The sequence below is a fragment of the Thermobia domestica genome, chromosome 7 (assembly GCF_964235325.1).
Source record: "Thermobia domestica chromosome 7, izTheDome1.hap1.1, whole genome shotgun sequence".
Classification (NCBI taxonomy): domain Eukaryota; kingdom Metazoa; phylum Arthropoda; class Insecta; order Zygentoma; family Lepismatidae; genus Thermobia; species Thermobia domestica.
Genome location: NC_137460.1, coordinates 151,960,115 through 151,987,746, shown reverse-complemented (window position 1 = coordinate 151,987,746; position 27,632 = coordinate 151,960,115). Strand labels below are relative to the sequence as shown.

General features: G+C 33.8%; 1 protein-coding gene across 1 annotated transcript in view; it reads left to right on the top strand.

The window, feature by feature from the left end:
- Mos (proto-oncogene serine/threonine-protein kinase mos) overlaps positions 1-27,632 on the top strand; it is a 44,630-nt gene that overhangs the window by 5,790 nt on the left and 11,208 nt on the right. Inside the window, exons 2-4 of the mRNA XM_081765428.1 lie at positions 3,349-3,623; positions 11,439-11,670; positions 24,274-24,442. Of these exons, the coding sequence (XP_081621554.1) occupies positions 3,349-3,623; positions 11,439-11,670; positions 24,274-24,442 (676 nt within the window). The remainder of the gene's footprint in view (positions 1-3,348; positions 3,624-11,438; positions 11,671-24,273; positions 24,443-27,632) is intronic.

The window sequence follows — 27,632 nt, the reverse complement described above, 5'->3', positions numbered from 1 at the left end:
ATGACGTCCCTCGGCGAGTACACTATCCGGGGAAAGGGAAGGAAGAAAAGATTGGGGGGGGGGAAAGGAAACGGCCTGGAACATATGTTAGGTACCACCACGGCATATGTCTGGTGTGAATGAGGAAAACCGAGGAAAACCTCATTCAGGTGGCTGGCCTGAAATAGCCTTTTACACTTTTTCGACCGAGTGCTTCCACTGGGAATCGAATCCGTGACTTCTCGCACCGCAGGAGAGAACGTCAGCAACTACGCTACACAGGGCCACTGAAAGATGTGATTAAGACTGTAAATCCATTCCAATGGAAACCATATCACATGTTTGTTGGTCTGTTCCACAGCGTTGTCGACGAAATATTTCTGCCAATGAAGAACATTTTGAATATATTTCACATTAGAACGTCACTAGTAACGTTTTGAACATCTTTGTGATTTATTAAAGTTCAAGGAATGTAAACTGTTTTGTGGGACAACTTTGGAGCGCTTAATTAACCGCAGAAAGCAGTTTATCGCTGTTAGCGTTTTTACTCTGTAACGATGAAAGTTAAAACTTGAAGTGAATGATTACTGCCACTTGCGGTTTCAGTAGAGAGTAGATTGAAGTGGGCACGTAACATATTCTTGGGACGTTTAATTGATTACATAAAAACACTTCTCGTTATCTGCTACGGTTTTTATTCTATAACGATCAACTTGAAAACTGGAAGTGTTTCCAGTTTGAATATTTGGCTGAGGAGAAAATGGTATATATTCTTAGAACGGTCAATCGATTGCAGGGCCGACATTTTGCTATCTCTTATCGTTTTTGCTCTACGTAGATTAATATTGGAGCCGGAAGTTGCAGTGGTTTTCTACCACTTTCGGTTTTATTAAGGAGTTAAGAATGCAGATGATATCTATTCTAGGGACGCTTAATCGATTGCAGGGATCATCATCTCGCTATCTGTTACCGTTTTATTTTATAGTGATCAACGTAAAAACCATATATGTTTTTATTATTTCTAACACTTTCGGTTTTCATATCGTCTATCTACGAACTCAGTTCTTAAATCTTGATTTTCTCTATATCCTGACCAAATTTTGATGATTTATCAAGTTTTTTTTTTTCTCGTCTCCTGGACGGAACACACTGGCAGAGTAAATATATAAGGTGTTTTGATAAACCAAATTTCTTAAAAGTAAATGGAACGATATCTATTCGCTAACTGCTTCTAAAACCGTGCACAGATTTTTGATCATTGGTATATAAGTGGACCTTAGCTTTGGGTTTTTAGCACGTTTTCAGCAAGGGGTGAGTGGGTGACATGTAAAAATATATTTGATGGCTAACTTCTTTTAGATCGCTGCACTGATTTGGTGATTTTGATATATAAATGGACCCATGCCTAAGTTAGATTTTTAACACATTTTAGGCAAGGGATGAGGGAGGGGACATGTAGCTATTATAGAAAACTACCAACATTAGTACCCAATCCATAGTTTTCGGGGTCACTGAGATAAATAGTCAGTCGTGATTCCGTTGAATTTGAACTTCAACAGAAACTGTCGTGGATGAAGGGTTGGGGTAGGAAGGGATTGACAATTAGAAATGATCGATATTGGTATTCAATCAATCCAGTTTTCCAGGTCGCTGAGATGAATAGTGAGACTCCTGATACTGTTTAAGTCCAAATTCTTCTCTATCGGCATGGGGAGAATGATGGGTGGGAAGAGGCTGGCATAAAAATAATCGAAAACGATCGATACTAGTATCCAGTCCATAGTTTTCGAGGTCGCTGAGATGAATAGTGGCAGTTTTAATGCTGTTTAAGTCTAAATCCATCTATGATGCGCAGCGCCGTAACTTAGATTTTTTTCTGTGGGGCAAGCATTAATACGTGTATTTGGAACCCCTAGAAAAAGTTGAGTTTCTAATACGTGAGCCCCCTCTTTCCATCTTTCTCTTACTCTTTATGGGCCTCCCGGAGCCTGTGGGTCCTCCAGCACTGCAAGGTCTGCGCGGTCGTTAGTAACGCCGCTGGGCCCGTTCCGTACATGACAAATTAATTAAGAGGACAATATTGATAATCTCAGGGCCATACGAATAAATATTATTTCTAGGGCCCCTAATAGTAGACATTCTTTACTGAAATGGGCCCACGATTCATTTTTGTTTTATTTACCTTTTGTGTGTTGTTTTGCTTATGTAATGTAGTGGACCTGTTTGATGCTTCATTTATAACTAACTTCATGTTCGTATTGTATATGGAGTAAGAAAATTTTGTCTTAAAGTTGGCCCCCTCCAACGGCGAGGAGCTTCCCCGGGAGGGCAGTTGCCCCCGTGCTCCCCACAAGTTACAGCCCTGATGATGCGTATTTTAAGGGGGTTCAGATACTTTCCTAAACCTATTTTTCCCGTGTGAAGAACGAACATTTTAGCTAATAAAAAAATACAATGAATGAACTGCCATGTCTTGAATTTTTTTCTAAAGTTGACGGGAATTTATTTTTGAAAGTTTTTAGAATATCTTTATTTTTGTTTTTTAAAAAAGAAGAGTCTGCATAAAAAGCAATAAACAATGTACTAATGAAGTTATGTAAAATTTCCTGCTGTGCATTAAAAGAACATTTGCTTTTAAATAGTGTTCATTTCTAAATATTGATGAGCTCTTAAGGGGGCAGACTACTAAATATTTTTGAAAAACTAATAATTTTTCTCTTGCCCGTTTTTCGTAAGTGGAAAGAGGTAATAAAATGTAACTTACTACAATAATAGACAATGTTATTCTACACCCGAAAATTCGAATCGGAAGAATTTTCAGTGTTGCCATCCATAGAAATTACAGTGTGACCAGAATTTGAATTACTCAAAAATCTAGGTAAAGGCAGCGACTAGAAAAATGAACTCAACGGTAATTGATGACTTATCATGCTGTCTACCTTTCTTGTTTACTACTTTTTAAAAAAAAGTTTCTACTTATTTTGTAATAACTTATTTATTTTGTAATAATTTATGTAAGTTTTATAAAATAAATAGAAATGTTATTTAAAAAGTAGTAAACAAGAAAGGTAGACAGCATGATAAGTCATCAATTACCTTTGAGTTCATTTTTCTAGTCGCTACCTTTACTTAGATTTTTGAGTAATTCAAATTCTGGTCACACTGTAATTTCTATGGATGGCAACACTGAAAATTCTTCCGATTCGTATTTTCGGGTGTAGAATAACATTATCTATTATTGTAGTAAGTTACATTTTATTACCTCTTTCCACTTACGAAAAATGGGCAAAAGAAAAATTATTAGTTTTTCAAAAATATTTAGTAGTCTGCCGCCTTAACACATTTTGTTGTATATTTACTTTCTTGTAGACTTGAGAAGCAGTATTTGGAAGTTCGCCCTTCTTGCAGTAGAAGATTATCGCCTATTTTAAACACTGAAAGTTCTGAATCAACTAAAAAGAAGAAAGAAGAATTTGTAAATTGTGGTAACAAAACTTTCAGAACAGGAAGAAGAAATTTCAGGAGACCTTCATTTAACACGCCGGATAGAACAAGGCTTTTGAGCCAGAGTTTGGAAGACTCTACAGATATAAAAATTCTCGGGAGAGGTAGTTTTGGAACTGTTGTGGAAGGAGAGTACAAAGGTTAATGATCTTATTCAATGCTACATATATAATTTTCTTTGCTAATTTACAAGGAAAGTTCGACACTAAAAGTACACCCTATATTTACAGTGGTATATAGAAAAAATAAAAGTTTAGCTTGTGATTTTGCGTGTAATTAGTAGGGATACCCACCCCGAAAGGTCTGTGGCGCATTTGTCTAAATTCTGATGTGTACAGAAGTAATATTTACTTGTAAACTTTTCCAATAGTAATGATCTCCAGATCCCCCCTCCCGTTATATAACCTTGAGTAAAAGTATTGCTCTTGGATAAATGTTGTGTATTTTATACATTTTTTTCTAAAATTGCTAATTAGTTTGACTGTATCATTTCTTGCTCCCCACTAAAATTGCAAAGACGCACTTTGCGCCATACTCCCTTTGTAGGCTAGGATTGCTACCTGTCCGGAATTAGCCGGGACATTTCAAATCTTTAGAAAATTTTCAGCGTCCCAAGTTATGCCTAAAGCTGGGTTGTCATTTTGCAAGAGTCTTGTACCTGTCATTAAAAAAAAAAAAAAAAAAAAAAAAAAACTTGCAACCCTACAATATTTTTCCATGTAAACATAGAAAGGGACATAAAACATTTTTCATCTTTCAAGGAGTCAAACCATATGCAACTTTCTGAGTCGTCTTGCTTGCTACCTGCTATCGCCCTCCCGCTAACAAATAAATAAATAAATAAATAAATAAATAAAAATAAATATCAGTTTCGCCGCTTCCGAAACAACGGATTCTTTTGGACGGGTAGGGGAAGTGCGCCAAAAATACACGTTTTTAATGAGGAGGTTCACTATTTGTCCACTAGAGTGCAGTGCTGCATGGGTGGAGATATCTTTCTTGCTTTCAGAAAATTGTAATGTGAAAACAGTAAATAGAAAGATTAGGTTACAAGATCTTTAATAACAGCCACAAGATTCTTGTAAAGTGACAACCCAGCTACCCTTTGCTTCCCAGAAATGAATTTATGAAGAGAAAGAAAACAAACTCTGAACGTCAATTGGCTATACAGTTTCAGCGCGAATGAAAATCCTGGAAATAATTTAAACTCCTGTCCCTAGATGTCTTGCAAAGTTCATACTAAAAGATGGTTACTGAAACCACTGGGCCGGAAAAGGTTAATAGTTTTTCAGGTCGTTTTTGCATTTAGGGTTTGTGCTTGTCCCCGGTATAATTTTATTGAAAGATATATAAATTTCCAGTTCTGTCGTTTTATTGGATACATCAACACCTGAACTTCGGAAATATGTCGGATGAAGAGACTTTTTTTGTTGCTTTTTTTTTAAATGAGTGTTTTATTGCCGAAAGTATGGTTTGTGATAATATGATTAACTATTAAAATACTAACAAAACATATACTTGATATGTTTTGTTATAATGACTCAACAATAAAAATAAATACAACCTGATATGAGAGCAATCCAAGGATTCAAAAGCAAATAGTAATTCACGTTAATATGAGGTGAAACTTACAATATAAAATACAAAGTAAGATTTATGGTTGCAGAGATAACATGAGAGGGAATCACCGGTAAAAATTAAAAGTTTATCACGTGTAATTAAGGGGGAAGAGATTATGTAATAACTTTGAAAGCGATACGAGGTTATTGGGCTCAGCGAAGTTAGAGATTGAGTTCAAGTATGTGAAACAACAAAATATGAAGATTTGTTCTAAATATGAAAATTTAAAACACGCTATTTCGATTCGACTACCATGAAACATTAACACTCCTATTCTCATTATCCTACGAGGCATGGTTTTAATCTTATTATATGAATTTCCATATCTTGGAGCAAGTAATTCGTGACATCAAAACTAGTTAAATGTGGCTGAATATCAGCAGAATGGTACATTAGGAAGTTGACAGAGTTAATTTGTGCACATCCTTTCTGCTCCGTTTCAGTTGTCCAGATTCCATTGTCGATTCCAAGTTGACACCAGAGCCGTAGCTCGAGGGGGGCGAGCGGGCCGATCGCCCCGGGCGCTGATAGCAAGAGGGCGCTGAATGAGCAAGAAGACAGAAAAGTGTTGGAAAAGAGAGGCGGCGCCCCGTAAAAGTATTGGCACTCTATTAAATCAATATTGTTGTCGGTTTGCAAATAAAAAGATTTGTTGTATGCAAGAGCGTTTTCAAAATCAGAAACGATCATTCTGAAATAGCCTACGTGTTCGGCGTTTTGATTATGATGAGTTTGTTTAGTTAGTCACGCTTTTCTACCCAATCTGATTAATCACGACTGGTGAGAATGAAGATATGAAAAATGAGAAGAGTGAAGAGACATACGCAAGCTGCTGTTTGAGCAGGAATATTAAAAATGAAGGTAAACAAGGGGAATAACATTTTCGAACTTGAAGCAGTTGTAGAATAGGGGCTTAATGGGTCAGAACTTAACCTAACGAATTTCGTCTTTTTCGAAGATTGATCACTACCACTGATCTTTTTCTATTCCATTGACATGAAATGCTTCCAATTTGAAGGAATTTATTGGGATGATTTCTCTAACAACTTGTATCACCAGGATTTTTTTTTTTTTTTTTTTTTTGTGCATACGTTATCTAGTTGTGTGATATTTTTATCTATCTACATCTATACAAAAGATGTGTGTGTCAGTATATTTTTAATGCGTTAATTAATAATAAATTACGTTAAATTCAGAATTTTTATTGATTAAGAATTTAAGTAACTAGTAGAACTTCAAACGTAGTAGCCAAACTATATTTTGGATTTTAAATACAAACATTAAACGTATTCTTCACTTCCATCGATCGATATTAAGAAATTCCCAAAGAAAGCTCCTTCTGATCCTCCGTTACATTTCACATTTTTTTTTTTTTTTTTTTTACGTAAAACAGTCGAAATTAAGATGCTATTTGTGTGGTCACATACATAATAAAATTACAAAAGTTTACAGTTATTTCTGGAAATCGATGCTGTCAGCCATTTCGAACATTTTGAAAGCACACAATTTCTAATGCTTTGAAATTTCATTTTTTATCGATATTATGAGACGTTGTAAATAGCTGTAAATTTCCATAATCCTCCAAGTAGATTTGATACTAATCCATAGCTGTTCTCTCCTCGACTGAGATTCACTTACTCTACCTCTCAGGTAAAGCTTTTATACCACTTTTAAAAAATAATTCATCGAGCCGTACAAAATACCCCAGTACAACCCTTTTCATTCTGCATCCGAAGAAAATCGCTGAACCCCCCAAGAACTTTTTCAGGTTTCTAAACAAGTGAAAGTCTGAAGGGCCAGATTAGACGAATAGGGTGGATGCGGCAATGTTTCAAACCCACGGGAATGAATTTCTACTATGGATGAAAGGGACGTGTAAACGTGCGCATTATCCTGGTAATTGTCTCCACGTCACAAATTTCCGGCAGTTTCACCCACTCGGCGCCTTATAAACTCTTTACCTGAAACAGTAAAGAAATTAAATTTTACACAGTGACCAACTAATGTATACGAACACAAAATAATTGCTTCTTTCCTAGTCAGGCCACGAACTAGGGGCCGCGGTGGCTCAGTGGTAGAGCTTTCACCTCTGGTGCTTGGGGTCCCGGGTTCGATCCCAGCCCCCGCCAAGTGAACTTTGTGGTGGACAAACACCGTGTGCGTGGGTTTTCTCGGGGTTCTCCCGTTTCCTCCCACTTTCTTCATTCCACCATTTCATTCATTACTCATCATCACCGTCTCCTTTAGCCTAACCGGCATAACCGTGGGACGTAAAACTCAAAGATTTCATTTTTTTTTCAGGGCACGAACTTTCCAATCCACCTTCCAATATATATACAGGGTGTTTCAAAACAACGATAACGTTTGGGAGGTAATTCCTGACATCAAGATAAGACAAAAAGTATAGACCAACCTAGGTGCACAAATGCTTCCTTTCGGAATTATAGGCTGCCTTAAAGGTCCATAACTCCAAAACAATGGAACCATCCGTAGTTGGGTCAAGATTTCATTTAGGAACTAGTGTGTGCCCTAACCAAATATCCGAGTTTCAGAATCCTGCTGTAGAGTATTCCCAAATTCCGAGAGTTGGTGAAATCTGATATGATCTAATATAGTGTAGTGCAAAGCACCACTGAAGAATATCATATCAACGCGTGATATATTAAAATAAAATGTGATCAATTATAGTGTAATGCAAAGCATCACTTACAGATCATATTAAAGCAAAGATATAATAAGTAAACAATTTATTGATTGCGACAAAGGTATTTCATGATTATAGACATTAATTATTTCGGAATAGACTAAGCGCGCTAACTAACGCAATAACTTACTAAATAGCTAACTAGAGAACTAGCTAAATGATTCACATAAATCAATAAGATATACCTTATGACTATTACGATAGATAAACAATAACATTATGATTAATGATAATTTAACAACAAGAAAAAAATTTAAATAATACTGACATTAAGACCAATATTTCAGTATAGATGCGTTTTAGGCTATGAGTAACACTATTACTTAAACTAGCCTAATTTCACGATGTGTTAATACATATACTAGATAAGTAATGAGTTATGAACAGATTCACTTTAATAAGTTATTATTAATTTTAAAAATCAATTGATTATTTATAATTTATTGATTGCATATTGATTTATTGATTAGGTATGAATTTAATTGATTAAATATTGATTTGATTGATTGATTACTGATTTGATGGATAGAATATTGATTTGATTGATTGAACATATATTGATTAATTGGGTACAGATTGATAGATGCATCGATCAATTGATTACTTGATTTGAATCAAATATTCGGATCATCGTTCAGAACATATGAGAATAGATATTTAAAAGAAAACGTAAATAGATCAACGTACCTTTTGCTGTTGATTTCTGTTGAAAATTTAACATCAACACAGAACACAATAATATTGTAATTACACAGTAAATAAGTATTAAGACATGCACCAACACATAACACCAACACAACATCGAACATCCTAGAATTTTGAGTTTTGCTTATACAATGTGGCATCAGTTTTGAGCTACATAACATCTACATTTTATTCGTTAGTAAACATGAACTTTTCAATGTTATGGTAATCCTGAAACACCGACGGATCAGTGTCATTTACGTCAAAGAAAACTACTAACATAGTGACTCAGATCTTGCAGCAGACTGCGATACTGTTGCTTTCCGTGGAATAAGAATGGCTACCTATTTAAATAGTTGTTGTTATACAGTGTAGTGTATGCATATTATTTACACAATATTTTCTATTCATACTAATCAGTATGGTGCAGTGTAAATATGTAACGGATCATTATATTCATTATTGGTGATACATATAGTGCATATACACAATGGTTTTAGTTATGCTATTGGTCTTATATTACGAACAGTAATTTCAAGTTTTTAATTTGTTTAAAACCCAGCTGGAAACGATGTGCATCAAAGAACTTGAACATTTCTTGATAAGATGAGACTGCATTCCAAGAAATACACAACAACAAACGGTTTTCTGACGTGTGAGATAAATATCACTTCAGCATTTTTGAGTGAGCGTTCGTCACAGCTCATCTGTTTCATAATAATAAACTGTTGGTCGAGTGTTATATTTTAATCTGAATAAACACAGTTATTATTTTTTTTCTCCTTAACCACATTAAAATTCATAACATTGATTATATGAATCTTATATTTGATATGGTGTAGGCATTTATTTACTGAATTTCACTCATTGTATTTATTTTGTTTTGGTTATTGCTTACGTATTATTATGTCTTACTGTCTGCTGTATTTTATTATACAGAGTGATTCACTTAATACGGTAGATGAGTGTATTTTCTTGAAGGGGATGTTGTATCACTTTGATTTTCGGTGTTCGTAAAAATTATTCTAAATTATAAAGTTCAATGTACAATGTTCAATCAAGCCAATGCACTAGCAACAAGGAAGAAAAACTTGAACTTTAAAACAATACGAAGGCATTACACTCAAACAGAATGTAAATGCGAACGCATGAAAATGTTAAGAAACAACTGACATTGTAATTTCCTGTGTGTTTTCAAAGAACGCTTAGTAGAATCACAAATTGTCAAAATTTCATCTGACACAGACATATTGAGCAAGCCATGAGGTGACAAACCATCTGATGACAAAATAATAAAGAAAGGGACCGATTCAAAAATGAGAAGAGCAATGAATTAAGGAAATGTTTAATTCGTATAAAATATTAAGATTTGGATGCTTCGTGGTCAGTCGGGTCAATCAGTCATGTCACTCACATCAGTGAGTTGGTTTTTGGTCAGTCAATGGAGTACAACCAGAGGTTCCGTCAGTTAGTCAAGATGTCATTCTCAGACAGTCAGATTTGAGTTCACCAATCACCTAGAAGAACAGTGGGAATCTGCAATCTCAACAATCGCAGAGAGTTCCAGGTTTAACGCCGCTGATACCAAAGCGTTCCAGTTACGACGTGGACTTACAGAAAGGTCAGTCTTGCTCAATATTTAGTGATGCATGTATTGGCGAATCGTGTATTCTACTAGGACGATTTGATAAACCTAAAACAATCAGTATCAATAATTACCTAATAAACATTCCTTCTCATTTACATCTTTGTTTTCAATTTAATCACACACACAAAGAAATGCAGGGTGCGTAATGTTATCACTCACAAAGGAGTGTGAGTGAACTCACTTCTTCTCACTGGTATGAAAGTAAGAAGTTATCGCCCCTAAAACTAATACCAGTAACGGGAAGACGAAATATATATATATCACGAGAAGGAGCTATTGCAGCCCGCAAAGAATGCGAGAAAAGAAGAAACTATAAAGAACTACTTGATAGGCACATGTTCGTGACCGTGGCCATTGAATCGAGCGGCCTCGAAGGTTTAAATTTCACCAAAGAAGTAGGCCAACGTATTGCACATGTTACTGGCGACAAACGGGCTACTAATTTTTTGATGCGACATATCAACATAGCAGTTTAGCGAGGCAATGTGACTTCCATTTTAGGTGCATTACGTCCTGACAAATTATTAGTAGAGGTTTTTCTTTTGTAACTAACTGTGCAGAATTTGCTGTTTTCTCATATCAGTTTCCTTTCTTTCTTTTCTACGTACCATTGTTTTTTTTTTTTTTTACCTTCCTTGTTTTTCTTTTGTGTTAATCTTTCACAATTACCACATGATTTTGTATATCGGGAGATTATATATATATTTTTTAAAGTATGAAACTATATGTACCGTTAACGGACAATATTGTACAGAGCTCTTTACCGATAACAGTTCTTTTCTAGCGGATGGAAGCGGCGAGCTGAGAGAGAGTTTAATCCATATATCAAAATATAAAGAAATGTAAATTAAATAATATATTGTTGCCATTAAGAACTGTTACATTGTTCAAAATTCAAGAATTTGGAATATATATTGTAAATATGACAATTCATGAAAGATTAATTATATCAATTTAAATAGAAAATAAAAAAAATAATACTAAAATGATATAAATTTACATAATTTAAAGGAATTTTCCTAAATATACGCATTTCAGTGAGTAAAAAAAATCATTATAATTAACTGCCAACAACCAAGTATATTTAAGGTATAATGATGTAGTAATTAATCACAAATAATTTATTATTTAAGACCGCACATTTAGTTCATTGACCTGTAGAATGCATTTCGAACCTAGATACTTCGAACGGCGCCCAGAGATCTGGCAATCCTAACTTTATTGCATCAAGTAAAATGTAATAATGGTAATATTTATGTAATCAATTTTTAAATTTACTTAACATGTTACTTTTAACAGATTCATGCGTAGCTGTGAAAATAGTTCCAAAGCGAAGATCAAGCTCTACATCATCTTTGCAGAAAGAACAAAATGGTTTAAATTTATGTCACCCGAATGTTGTCAGAATTCTGCAAGTATCACTCAGCGAGGGTCCATATGGAATCATTGTGATGGAACAGTGTGATGGCTCTACGCTTCAGCATAAGATTGATGATATGTCATTTACTATTGATCATCCGAGAAGAATCAGGTAGGCACATGTGAACAAAGTAGTAGTCCATGACTTTGTTAAAGAACATGGGAGCGAAAAAAAAAAGATAAATTATGAACCTGTTCGATCGTATCCAGATCATCAGAAAAAGACGTTAAAAAAAAAAAAAAACAATAGGTGAAATAACTTAAGAACAGAATCTTCAGATACTCAGGTATATTTGAAAAAAGTAATGTTGGAATTTATGTAGGTCCATGCCATATCTTACAAAATATATCAAAGAGAACCTCGATCTAACTACATGACATCTAATTCATTCTAGCAAAATTAAGTAACTTTTGTTCTGTTTTTACCGTGTTTCGGTTTTCTTACCCATTTTCAATATGTAGACTGTTTTTTTAAGTCAATAAAGAATAATTAATTAACGCAGTGCGTCTTACCTGAACATCGTTTAAAATTTATTATTTTAAATGGTAAACTGAACATTTTAAAATTTTATTATTTTTAAATGGTAAACTAAACATTGTCACAATTTGACACCTCAACCAAAAAGTATGATGATGTGCGGAAAGTAACAAACACGATGAAGGGCAGTATCAGTGGTTCGTTGCAATCTAACTAGTAAAAACTTGCAGCGAGTTTTGAATAGGAAACTTTCCTTACAGCAAAATATGTGCTGCGAAATAGTTTTATCGGTACCATAAGATGAAAGTAGTTATTGACTTAAAAAAAAAAAAAAAAAAAAAAAACTTACAGATAGGTACATCAATTAAGCTAGATACACTTAAACATTTTGTAATTCGCAGTAATTGTGTCAGGAACATTCAAGTCAACAATATTCAATAACTGTAGTTTACCAGTTAGAATTTCATACAATAATTTAAGATCATATAAAGTTCTTTTTTCTGGTAGTTTTAAGAGTCCAGGTAAGTGCCTGATTTCATCATTGATTTTGAGTGACAGAAACTTACATTTCCAGAGTAAGTAGAAAAGAAATTTTGAACAGATTCAGTGTCATTATGAAAATACTGTACACTTATGTTCAAAACACTAAAACATCATTCAAGATGACTTCTCATATTAGAGAGATACAAGGTAATATAAGTTTTCATTAAGAGCCTGCCTTACTAAAAATAATACAAAATTTACCATTTTTTATTTTGCTTGTTTATTCATCAGTGAAAGGAGATAATGAAATGCAAGTTACCATAATCATAGAAAATGCTATTCTACAACAGAAAATATGAACCTGAAGAATGTTCAGTGTTGCCATCCATAGAAATTACAGTGTTGCCAGAAAAACAATTTCCCTAAAATCTAAGTTAAGACAGCGAGTAGAGGAACAAACTCAACTGCATTTGGTTACGTATCATATTGTTTTGGTTTCCTGTGAACTACTTTTTAAATAATAGTTGTATTTAGTTTGTAATAAACAAAATAGTTTCAACATACAGTTATTAAAACTAAATAATAATGTTTATTTAAAAGTAGCTCACAAGAAACCAAAACAACATGATACATAATCAAATGCAGTTGAGTTCATTCCTCTACTCGCTGTCTTAACTTAGATTTTAGGGAAATTGTTTTTCTGGCAACACTGTAATTTCTATGGATTGCAACACTGAACATTCTTCAGGTTCATATTTTCTGTGGTAGAATAGAATTATCTATGATTGTGCTAACTTGAATTTCATTATCTCCTTTCACTGATGAATAATCAAGCAAAAGAAAATGGCAAATTTCGTATAATTTTTAGTAAGGCAGGCTCTTAATATTAAATTTCTAGAGATTCATTTGATAATGCCTAAATTCTCCTTGCTTTGAAGATGGTTGTTTAATAATAATAATTTATTATCAAATATTATACCCAAATCTTTGGTGAGGTCAACATAATTAACAGAAATATTACCAGTAACATATGTATAATAAATAGATTGTTTTATTGGAAAAAGTAACAGTAAGCGTTTTGTTGAAATTTAAAGGTAAGGCATTACTGCAGGACCATATAACAACACTGTCGATATTACTGTGAATAACAGTACAGTCATCAATAGAATCAATAAATTTTTGTCATCAGCATACATAAGAAAATGACAATGTACTCCTTACAAATAAAAGAAACAGAAACGGTACCAAGTTAGATCCTTGAGGGACACCTGAGAAAATATCATGAACTGCAAAGATATAACCACCATATCTAACCACAAACTTAATATTTCGAAGATATAGGAGAAACCACTTAATAAAATTGATAGATAGATCATATTTTTTCAATTTTCTTATAAGTATTCCACGAGGTAATTTATCAAAGGCTTTAGAGAAATCAAAATATATAATATCAATCTGTGCTTGGTTCTTTACTTCAGGAAGAATATCAAATATGAAATATGCCAAGTTAGTGTTCGTTGATTTGTTTTTGATGAAACCATGTTGTTGTTCTATAATATCTGAAGAAATATGTTTATACAAATAATTACAAATTATCACAAATTTTAGGCAGAATACCCATAATAGAAATAGGTCTAAAGTCGGTAAGGTCTTTCCCATTAGTTTCAGAAATAGGAGAGAGAATAACAGTTTACCATTTGTCAGGATAGGTGGCATAAAGTACATTCAAATTAAAAATTGGTACAAGAATAGGAGAAAGAATATTCGTAATACCTTTAATTATAAAGACTGGTATGCCATCTAATCCACAGGATGATTTAATCTTTAAAGTTTTCAAAACATTGATCACTTGATCAACAGTTAAGGTAGGATAGATAATATTATTACCTGCAATATTTACAGTTGGGAGATGATCGCTTTCCATAAATGGATTCAAACAAATCGGCCAAGGCATTAACAAGGTCGTTACAATCGGTTACATATTCAACGGAAACAGTAATACCAGAAATAAGACTTTTATTTATTGTTGTTCTTAAGAAAACTCCAAAATTTCTGCAGATTACATGCTAGAGATGCTTCAACACTAGACGTATAATTTGTTCTGTTTACCGCAAATTGTTTTTAAAATTGCTTCCTATAATTAGGAAAGGCGATATAGCCCTTGTTGGATCCAGTTGTCTCATATTTTCTATGTGTCTTATCTTTGGCATTAATTAAAGAAATGAGTTTCCTGGAATACCAAGTAGGATATTTCCCAGCTTTCTTTGTATACAGGAATATTGTTGTTCATACTAGATATTATAGCGTTTTCAACAGTTTCAACAGTTAAATTAACATTTTCAGCTAGTAATATATTAGTCCAGTCAACCTAGATAACTCCGGTATAACGCCAAATAATTACACCTTTGAAAAACAAATCTAAGTAAACTTTCACCATTGGGTGTATCAAATAGTTTAAAGATGGCAATTTCAATAGAATAATGAAAGAGGTTAGGTTTAACAATATGTTGCACTTTTTTAAGTAGCAGTTACATTAAAATTAGATACAACCAAATCAAGATTGGAAACACTCAAAATAACATCCAAATTAAAATCATCTAAAAAATGAAACTTCACATTTGGCATAAAATGTATACCAGGAAGGAAATCCCAATTTACCAAATTAACTTTAGATATATTATAATCAGGAAGTATTAGAATATCATACTGAAGAATAATAATATTCTGAAAAAAGTTGCCAAAGAAATTGTCAAACCTATGAAGAGGTAAGTTCTGATGAAGACAAGCACAAAGTTTTACCAGCTTTGTTAGAAAAAAAAAAGACATCCACTGAATATTTCAAGATCTGTTCTTTTAGCCACCTTAATGTTTTATTGACAGCACGTGACATTCTTCCATCTCTTTCACAAATATTCGATTCGTATACTCTGTCAGATAAAACAACTATAAATATTGGGAAAATAATCTTAACTTTCATGAACATCACTAAACCAGGTCTCAATCACAGGCACATCATCATACGAACAGTCTGCAACAGCAGAAAAAATATTTTAGGTCCTAAGGCCGCGCACATTCTGATACAAAAATTTTAATATTGTTATTTGATCATTTCTGCACTTCCACTTGAATCACCGAGTCAGAAAATGAACTTCCCGTAAAATGGATCAACAAGGATACCTCTAGGTTATATTTCCTGAACATTCATTACAACGCAATCATAGCTATTTATCTCAATATATGAAAAGATGAACAAGATTCATACTTCGTTCTCAATTTAGTTCATTAAAGATTTGACATGCTTATAAAAATATCTTCAACATCTTGAATAGAAACAAGAACTAAACCTAGTTACAAAGAAAGCTTTTATTTTCTAATATCTGACACCAATTCTACCGTATGGTTACTACATCCAACTAAACGTTCAATTCACGAGAATTTTTATCAATTCTTCCTAAATTCTGATTAACAACTGTAGTAGATTTCTTGTTTAACAGTTTCTTCCTGTTTTTAGACACAATTTGAGTCTGTTCCATTATTGTTATCTGAGGACTTCTTGACAAGTAGGTACACCTTCTCCTGATTTTGATTACATATTCATTTTGTAAAATAAACACACTGCTGAACAAGACTGCACTTATTTAATATAAAAACACATTTACACGTGACGTTTTGATCTTCTAGCCAAGATCCTCATCAGACGCACACTGAGTGATACAAAAATTACTCAAGTATATATACGCAATTCATCTCCCTTTCTGCTCTCTCATTGGCCCGTTCAAACAGCCAATCAGAAGCGTGGACATCTATCTGAACTGACCAATGGGACAACATAACATTCTACCAGAAAGAAACAACAAGGAGCAAGCAACCATTGAATACATTAATTCATATACATTTTTCTGTATTTATCAATAATATTTCTCCATTCTTTATTAACGCTGATACCTTTGGTCTAATTCATTAAGTTTACATCCCCTTCCTTTTCTATCCACCAGGCCTCTTTCCACTTTCTCGGCCACAATCTTTTTTCCCGTTCCAGCACAATAACTTCTTCACAGTTCACATCTTGTCCTTTTTCTTTTACATGTTTAAAGATTGCGTTAGTTTCTCTGCCACATTTCACATCACTTTTATGTTGTTTAATTCTTTCTTTCAATAATTTCACCGTCTCCCCAATATATTTCATATCACAATCCTTACAATTTATACAATAAATGACACCTTTCTGATCTCTTTTTTTTCTTTTTTCTTCACTTTGCTTTTGACCATGTCCAACAATGTTCTGCTACCTTTTCTATACACCTTGACCTCTTGCTTTCTTAACATCTTTTTTAAAATCTCGGTATCTTCTCCTAGCCCTACAATGCCTTTCCATACCCCCTCATTGTCCTCCCCACTTTTACCTTTCCCAGAGACCACAGATACTTTAACGATATCCCTTTTACTATAACCATTCTCATACAGCTGTCCTTTAAAGATTTTCACATTCTCTTCTACATTTTTGTTACAAATTTTGGTAATTCTTTCTAACATATTTCTTATGAAATTAACTTTTGTGCTTCTATCTACATTACTTTTCTTATTACAATAAATACCAGCACTACATTCTTTTTGATACCACTGAGTTTTAATGCTCTTTCCTTCCTTACTCATTAAAATGTCAAGATAACGTAATACACCTCACTGCTGTCTCTAGTTCTAATTCTATTCCCTTCTCCTTATCTTCAATACTACCAACGAACTCTATCAACTCTTCTTTTGATCCGTCCCATATCCCAAAACAATCATCAACGTATCTACATAAAAATCGAATCTTTTCTTTCCCCTTTTCTACCATATCCTTCTCCCACACATTCATAATGATATCAGACAATACCGGACTTATCTTAGATCCGATACTTAAACCATCCTTAATCTTATATATGTCATTCTTAACTTTACAGAAACCAAACTCCCATATTAAGTTGAGGGCTTTCCCAACTTTTTCCCATTTCCAGCCTTTAACACATTCTCCCCCCATAACTCTCTTAATCGTATCAAGTATAGCACTTCTCTTTAGACTAGGGAACATGGCTTTAACATCTAAACTAAACAAAATACAATAATTATTAATTTTAGCATTACTGGTGTAGTTTATTACTTCTCTATAGTCTTTAATTGCCAAAGTCTTTTGTCTGTCTCTTACCCACTCTAACACTGGTTTCAATTCACTTTCTAGCGGTTCCAAATAATTATTCCTACAGTCCATAACTGGCCTAAGCTTTACTTCCTTTTTGTGTATTTTTGGAAAACCCTTTAACACGGGCACTCTTCCATCTTCATTCATCCATTTCTTAAGTCCCTTCCTTTTACATTCTTCTTTTAATTCTTCTATAATTTCTTCTTTCTTCTTGTCAACTAATTCATATTGTCCATCCACCAAATCCTTCACCTTGTCAGGATACGCACGCTTTATTCTTCCACGCTTTATTCATTACCACTGTCGCCCTCCTTTGTCGCTCTCTCTACCACTATGTCCTTCCTTTTCCTAATACTATCATATCCTTTTCTTTCTTCTTTTGTCAAATTCGAAGATGATCTGTGGATTTCTTTCTTTACCAAAACCATTGCCTTTCTTCTTAACCTATCTCTGTCCTCTTCTTCTTTAACTTCGTTCAACGTTTCTTCTATAGAATAGATTGTCATCGACCCTGCTTGTTCCGTCTTTCACTTTAAATTTACAACTCAATGAAAGAAAAGATTTCTCTTCTTCTGACACTTGCACTTCCCCTATCACCACTACCCTTTCTTTGGTCTTCTTTCGCTTATGCCCAACGCTATTAATTTCTTTTTAAGTCTTTGTTCTACTTTTCCACTAAAACACATTTCCCATTCTCTTAAATATTGCACTAACCAGTCTCTTACAAAAATAGATGCCAAATCTACACATTCTACTTTTAATTTTTGTGTGAAAGTCTTACTCACGTTTAGTCTCTTCTTCAAACCAGCTGTCATAATTGTATAAATTGTAAGGATTGTGATATGAAATATATTGGGGAGACGGGAAAATTATTGATAGAAATAAACAACATAAAAGTGATGTGCCGTAGCTTGGTTCATACTAGTTTTAGCATTAACATCGTGTTTTTCTACATTCATAGGTGTTTCAGTATCTGGAGGCCATAATTCCCTGACTACAACCACTTGAACATTTAAAACTAATCTATAGGTTATCATTCCTAGCATCAAGTTCACTCTGTATTCAAAGTGAAATTTAGTACCACAAGCAATACACTTTAAAGGTCTTTGCATAAACTGATGCATTATATTCCGGGCAATTAGGAGATGTTGGCATGGTTATATAAACAACACATTAAAACACATTTAAGTATAGACAAAATATACATATCTTCATCGCTCCGGCTCAGGACACGAGTAAATAACAACATGAAGAAAAGAGTACGTCAATAAAAGAAGACAAATCGCTTCTCAGCTCTGCCAGAGGATGTAAAAACAGCAGAAGACTGCTCGACCCTTCAAAAATAGTAGCAAGAGCTAGGACTAAATGGAAATAAATGTCCCTGATAGCAACCTGGGACCCTTCAGCAACAACAGATACTGTTGTTAAGACAGAATCCGGTTGATTAATGTCCCAAGTGTTACCAGCCCCACTCAAGGAGCAGGAAGGGGCAGCCATATGTAAGGAGCCAGATGGAAAAGAAAAAGAGAATAAATCCAGAAAAAAATGTAAACAGTCTGGGACCAAAGGCCGAGAAACGGTGAACACAAAATAGAAAATTAAAATATTACAAAAATGTTCTTCCTTTAGAGTCAGAATTTTAGAGACTCTTGGAACACGTCTCAACTTATTTTCAGTAAGGATTTTATATACAGAGTTCCATATGCCTAACTTAAAGGAGTTGTGAGACAGATATTTTTGTGATAAATTTTGAACCCACAAACCTTAAGACACGCATTTTGGTGAAAATAACCTGGATTTAGTCAATTGCTAACTATGCTCAAAAATTTATTCCAAAGGTTTACTCGTTTTCCTGTGCTGACCAAAGAACGTCGATGTTATTTTTACATATTGAGAATAAAAAGAAAAAAGAGCCGCCTTCCCTTAGAAGTGGAATTCGTAAAAAGTTGGAGCACGTGGTCACTTATTGATAATAAGCATGTTATAAACGGAGATTCATCTTCCGAACATGGGAGATTCGTGAGACACTCTATTTTTAGAATACACTTAAATCTCCTCTTCCGCCACTTCGTGATACCCATGCTAATGAAAGTGACATAACAAAAATTTGCTCGACTCAAGTGTTATGTTAAAAATTCACTTTAGACGGTTCAACCGTTTTCCCGTAATGATGAGACAACATCGATTAGAATATGTATGAAAAAATATAAAAAAATTCCCCCTTTGCCCCTTTAAAAATGGAATTTTTGAAAAAACTGTGACACGTGTCCAATTATTTTTAGTGAGAAGGTTATATACCAACATCTACTTTCTTGATTTGAGAGACTCCTGGGACACTGTTTTAGGTATAAATTTTGATCCCCTCCGCCCTTACGATACACATTTTAATTAAAGTGACATGATGAAAACTAAAGTTTGGGAGATGTACTAACTATGTTCAAAAATTCATTCCAAATCGTTCAGCCCATTGTATACACTGGTGGTAGAGAAAATAGAAAGGATAGCAATTTTCAATCCCTCGATTTTAAACTATTTTTGAAGTTTGAGAAAACAGGCATTCGGTTGGTCAAACGATTAGTCTGCTTACATGTTAAGACATCAAAATATCGTAAATGTTTAGTTATTTTCTTTGGTAATGTTCATGTTTGTGGTCAAGCGTTATTTCGTTTTGCCAATTGTTTGACAAATGAATGTGGTTTAGTTTTCAAAAGTAAAACTTTTTTTTTTTTTTTTTTAAATAGCGATAGTGAACCAATGACATGCTAATAATTTCTCGAACCCTAAAACTTGTTCATTAAATTTAAATCTGGAAAACGAATTTTTGTAAGGCGTTTCTATTTTTTTCGCCACCACTGTATATGTAAATGTTTTTAAACTAAAAGTTGAGAGTTCTGAATGTTAAATGGATGAATTTTTCTCATCAAATTTCTTGAACAATATCAAATTATTAAATCAGTACATTATCAAAATCGTTGTGTGTTATCTAAAAAATGGTATATTTTGTTTAAACTTCCATTATTAAGATCCTACCATCATATCAATTAAGATGCGGGTTTCAGACTGACATTCCATTAGTGTCCCACAATGGTAAGAAAATTTTATTTTATTTCTGTTTCAACCAAATAAATTTTACTTAAATCATAGTTTAAAAAATCGATTTGAATTACTTTGATTTAAATCAATGAACCCTGAAATAAAGTGATTGCAACTACCGCAATCGTAAGTTTTAGCAAGGGTTAAAAATTCAGCTGAGGTGACAATGACTGATCTTCCCAACAGCAGTGGTTGTAAGAAATACAATTAGAGTTCCTGTCTTTTCTGTGTGTGTTCATGTATTTTTTCTTCTTTGGACTGAAAATCTTTTAAAAACAATATATTCTAAAATAAATGACTTTGATTTGATATTTTTAGCAGAACCAAAATTCTGTATCCCAGCAAGAACGACCATGAACGTTTTCTTAAAAGTGAAATATGCCATAACTAAACGTAATTTTTCTGTTTGTGATGATATTTATACTTCAGCTAAATTATTTTTTTTTTTATAAGTATTATATGTGACTCATGGAATTACACTGTAAAAATGAAAATTACCGACTTGGGAGTTATAAAAATATCAATAGCAATAAAGCTAATTATGTAACGTTTAGAAATTAGCTTTGTAATTTAACTTCTAATTATATATAATCTGTCGGGTAACAGATAGGATTGTTCCTCGATTCTTAAGTCAACCCCAAATAAATGAGTAGGTCTATCGTCAAATGTTTGTCCCGAAATGGGTCAACCCATAATTGGGAAACCCTATAAGATGCTTATAGCTCATTATCTGTATTAGTATTCAAAACACCATCCCTCATTATTCTTAGTCCTAAAAGCATAGTTCTTCACCTTTCTTGACTTCATACTGAGATATCTGGATAAATATTTTGCTCAAAAGCAAATTATATATTCAAAAATGATTCATTCTTGTCTTTAGATTTATTTTCAAGTATATCTCTGATTAAATACTGTTACTATTATTTTGAATTCTGTAACTGCTTTCTTGACTAAACAGATTTTTCGTTAAAACTTTCTTTATTTAAGTAGCATATAAGATTACTGTTGGGTACGTTTCTTCGTATAAAGTAAGGTATTACTTTAGAAATATTTCAGACTTGCTATTAAAACAATTTAGATTGACACTATTTCGCCCAAAGGTAATAGAATTGAGCAGTTGTATCAAGGAATTGGTTGTTGCAATCTGCCTTAGAAATGGTAGAAAATTATCCGAGAATTTATTTAAAGAATGGTATTAATTAAAGAAGAAGCTATTAATTTGAAGAATGTTTCTTCCTTTTCAGTAATACAGGTATGGTTGATGTTAAAGAGAGAGAGAGAGAAATACGTCCCTCTTTTTAAAAAGTTGTAATATGCACTATTTACAAATAGAAGTTCCTGACAACATTTATCCTAGGAAACAGCAATTATGACAACATATTTGTTCTAAACCACTTCGAACACCGATTATGGCGGCGATTATCTGTTCATTGGGCACGCATTCAAATGATTAACATTTTTCAAATGTAATTTCTTTTAAAGTCAATCAAGAATAATTTTTATTTTCATGGCATAACGTTTTTCTTATTTTTACGCATACACTTGTTCAAATATTTCAGAAGCGTAAGCATGCAATTTTATTCTACTTACAGATTCCTATAATTCCTGAATTTCCTTTAAGCTTCCAAGCTTTTGACTCTCCCATGGAATCTTGGTCACGGGGGTTAAAAACAGAAAGAAAAAGACTAGAAACATCAAGGAATAAAAAAGGAACGGACTACCAAGGGAAGAGCTGTGTTGTACGGAAACACGTTGTCAAGTACGTCAGCGATCAGTGGATGAAGAAGATGCAAATTAAAATATGGCGGAGACAATTTGTGCGTCTTTCTTGTTCCTTGTTGGAAGGTTGCCAACTCTATTATTTATTGTCATGCCAATGCTGTGAAAATCTTGTAATTTCCGCCTCCCATTCGTCGCTCAACTATCCCTTGTCTAAATTTAATTTCGGATTTTTAAAAATGAATAAATAAATTTTTAAAACCCAGTCTCTCTTTACTTCATTTCCAGGTCCAAATAAAACTTTTAAATCTTTTTTGCGTTTGTTGTGTTGCGCGTTGCGTTTCTTTTAAATGCTTCGATAAACCTGACACTGGATTTTCCGCTTTTGAATCTCTAATATGCTCCTTTACTCGGACTTCTAGATTTTTTTGTTATGCCTATGTAACACTCTTGTCAACTGTATTTTATTTCATAAATAACAGATTTTCATTGGGATCTGTGTACTAACTCTTAAATCGGGTAATGTTCTTTTCTACAGTTTGGGGGCTTTAAGACTGTAATGAAACCGTATTAGTATAGATTCTATTTAACACAGCAAACCAACCCGTTTTTTATATGTTATGTCTGTTTTAAGTTTATCAGAACTTAAATTCCTTTTAATTTGATTATACTAATTATATGATAATGAGGCTGGGTACCCATTCAAACTACCCAGCTTCATCATATATTCAATTTCTGTCTGTAAATCTGTTTTTAAGGAAGTAAGACATATGGCACGAAAAGAAAAAGAAATCCAAATGTTAGCTTGGGTACCTGCTGAATGTGCAGATTTATAATGAAAGTACTGTGTACCGACTTTGGGCTTGTGGTAGACACTGGTAATAAAATTATTGTTATGCCTTCTTATCAACAAGGAACAGGAAAGATGCACGAATTGATTCCGCCATATTTTAGTTTGCATGTTCTTTACCTGCTGACCACTGACGTATTTGACAACATGTTTCCGTACAACACAGCTTTTCCCTTGAAAAGTCCGTTCCTTTTTTTATTCCTTGATGTTTGTATTACTTTTCTTTCTCTTTTTATCCTCCAAGACTCCAGGGGAAAGTCGAGAGCTTAACGGAAATTCAGGAATTACAGTAATCTGAATAGAATTCCTGATCGTGGTTTTGCATTGCATGTAATTTTACTTTTAATTGTATATTTATCTTGTCTTAAATGAATCAGTTCAAATGGATTGAGCCAGGCTTGACCTTAGTTTTTCAAATTTTAAGTTCAAAAAATGAAGCGAATGATACAATCTGACATTATCTCGATAGCAGTTAATGGTGACAGTAACTTTTTTTTTAGATTATATATACCTATAATAAGTGTTCTATAGAGATGGAGTTTTGAAAAATAATGTATAACCAGTATCTGATTTCTTAAATATTCAAAAAGGAGAACAGAATACACTTAGAAAAAGAAGAAAAAAAAATTGGAGAGACAAAAATTGTTTCGCAACAAGGAAACTTTCCAAAAAGTAGGGAAATATTTACTTCACTCACGTTGCTTCCAAATGAATACTATAAATATCAGTATTATAACAAATAAAACACAGTTCTGACCAGAGCAGAATGAAATATATTAAAAACTATACTTACAATGTGTTACAGTTTCAAGGACCTAACGTCCTCTTCATCAGACACAAACACTCTATCTATCTATCTATTATCTATAAAATAAAATAAAACTAACCTTGAACGCTTCTCTCTTCATGACAGCTTTAGCCTTGATATTGCCCGAGCGCTTGAATATTGCCACAACAAAGGAGTCCTTCATTTAGACGTGAAACCAAGCAATGTTCTGATAGACAGCGAAGGAAGATGTAAACTGTGCGATTTTGGCTCCTCGAAAGAAGTAAGCAGCGTGACTGTAGACTCTACACTTCCCGTAAGTACCAAGGAGTTAACAGTTTCTAATTGTAAGTAAGAGAAACGAATCTAAACTTCCTCTGTAGTTAGCGTACGCCCTTTTGGCGTGGTAGTATATTATTTTGTCTTCCCGAAGGTCTTTTCCTCTCCAGCTCTCACTGTCAGACTACGATTCTACAAATCTTGCACTTATTAAATATGCAAGTGAAGTGCCCGTCTATCTCAAGACATCTCGACTTTGTTGTCCGTATGATGTACGATGACTCGTAGCTTTTATGACGTTCAGTATTGAGTAACATTCCAAATTTTACCAGTTTCTTTGTCTTGCGGCGGTCAGACAGTTTCCTCGAAACATCGTCCCTCTTTATATTTTTTTACATAAATATTCAATAATGTTTGTTACCTGTAGACGCATATGTGTGACTATTATATAATATTCAAAGATATATCTATAGAGAACCCTTGGGGAAAACTCTAGGATAGCCTTTATGTCCAAACCTTTGACATTCTAAATTTGGTAATCACGAGATTCAGAATATGAACCCGAGACCACATTTCACAATCCGATATGAGGAATGCTCAGACTCCTTTCAAAACCCCTTCCTGCCTCACACCGTTTGCATTCAGATCTCATAACGGTTATATGCGAAATATAAACACATTTTTCTGTTGAATGGTTGGTAGAGGCAGCAAAGACGCTCCACTATCATAAAAAAAATACAACTTGAACGTTTGCTTGTTTTTTTTATTTATTTATTTAATTAATTAATTAATTTATTTATTTATATTCCTAACGCAATTATTCGTCCTAATATAAATCGCCACTTTTAATAAGAAAATTAATGAATTGAGATATTGTTATACAATTATAAAAAGAAAATTTAAAAAATCATCAATAATAATTGAATAATTTAATTGCATCCCTTCAAGTGGTACCAACAATATATTAATCATATATCTTTCAATGTAAAACAATCTTGTTTTCTTCATACATTCTGTAGCTCGTGTCTACCTTCTTTGAAGAAACTAAATTACGGAAGTTATAAGTTTATTTTCAACTAATACAGAACTTCCATATTTTTTACTACAGTCTTCCGACAACCCAGAAGACAAGGCCAGACTGATCGCTGCATCGTCCATTGAGGCAGGTGCTTGGCTCAAAGCTTTGCCCTCACGTCCTCTAGGCCTTCACCTGAATGATGAATCTTTTAGAATAGCAATTGCGTTAAGACTGGGAGCAGATATTTGCGAACCCCATAAATGCCAAGCGTGCAAAAATCCTGTTGACAAAAAAGGACTACATGGTCTCTCCTGCATAAAAAGCACAGGTAGACATCCTCGACACTCGAGCTGCAACGACATCATTGTGAGAGCACTCATCTCCGCAGGTGTACCGGCAATAAGGGAGCCAAAAGGCTGTAGTAGAACAGATGGAAAAAGACCAGATGGGATGTCCTTAATTCCTTGGAAGAAAGGTAAAGCCTTAATTTGGGACTTCACATGCACAGACACTTTTGCACCTTCCAACCTTCCTTTCTCTTCAATCCAGGCGGGCAATGCAGCAGGTCGGAAAGAGATAGAGAAAAGAAGAAAATACAACAACCTTATGGAAAAATATCAATTCGTACCAGTTGCAGTTGAATCCGGTGGCTCGTGGGGAAGGGAAGGCCTAAACTTTATAAAGGAAGTAGGAAAACGCATCACACAGTTATCCGGTGATGAAAGGGCAACCAGCTTCCTAATTCAAAGAATAAGCATGGCGGTGCAGAGAGGTAATGTAGCTTCAATACTAGGAACCATACCTCCTGGTAAAGCACTGGAGGAGATTTTCTTACTTTAAAAACAAGAGTAATGTGTCCATATTGTTGTATACTAATTATTTTTCATTGTTATTCATTATTGTTTCAACTGCAACAATGTAATTTTAATTTATTCATGTTGATTCATTACGTGAGAAGATAATTTGATCTGAAATATTTCCTGTTGCACACGTTTAAAATACCTTCCATATATTTTTGCATAGTTTGCATCATTATGCGTGAGATGTGCTTGTTAATGTATACATAACTAGTTAGTACCATCAACATACAGAACTTGTCTTCTTCGCACTTTAGGGAAACTACTTTCTTTTCTTGAAGACAGAACAATTGTATAACTAACTAACTAACTCTATGGCTTATGGAACCCGGAGGTCCAATGTCGCGTTAACAAAAACTCTCCACTGACTTTTATCCTTAGTCAACTGGATCCAGTTTCTACTTTGTATTCCTATCTCTGCAAGATCCATCTTAATATTGTCCTCCCATCTGCGCCTAGGTCTTCCTAATGGTCGTTTTCCGATTGGTCTTCTAGTCAAGACTTTGAAAGCATTTCTACTTTCTTCCATCCTAGCTACATGACCTGCCCACCTAAGCCTCCTAGACTTGATGATCCTAACAATGTTTAGTAAATCATATAAATTATGTAGTTCCTCGTTATGAAGTTTCCGCCATTCCCCATTTCCGTTCCTCTTGGGTCCGAATATTCGTCTCAGGATCTTGTTCTCAAATACTTTCAGTCTATGTTCTTCCCTCAGAGTAAGTGACCATGTTTCACAGCCATACAGAACAACAGGCATGATTATCGCTTTGTATATTTTAAGCTTCAAATTCCTCGACAGAATTCGCGAATTCGCGCGGAACCGAATAGTAACACGAATTCCCTGCTTTTAGTTGACAATTAATTTCTTCGTGAATATGATTTTCGTCTGTTAATATTGAACACAGATATTTGAAATTATCCATTTTATCAAAAGTATTATTTAATATTTTAACGCATCCATAATTTGCTGTATTACGGTCCCGACGCACTCCCATGTATTTAGTTTTCTTTGCATTTACTTCTAAATCCATGTCCCTGCAAGCGTTTAATAAGATCTCTGCATTTCTTTCTATTGTTTTCCCGTCATTTCCCTATTAAATTTACTTCCCAGTACAATTGTATCCCAATATTTTTTTCATTGTTATCTTATAAACTACGAAAATGAGCAACATCTTGTTCACTTTTAGGATATCATGTCTTTAAGTAAGAAAATAATTAGTCACAGTATGAAAATAAATACATGACTTCTGGATACATAGGTATAATGACAAATTTCTTTCTACAAACCATTTAATTTTAGTTGTAGGTACGAAACAATCTTAAATAATTTCGTATGTGCACTTTTGAAA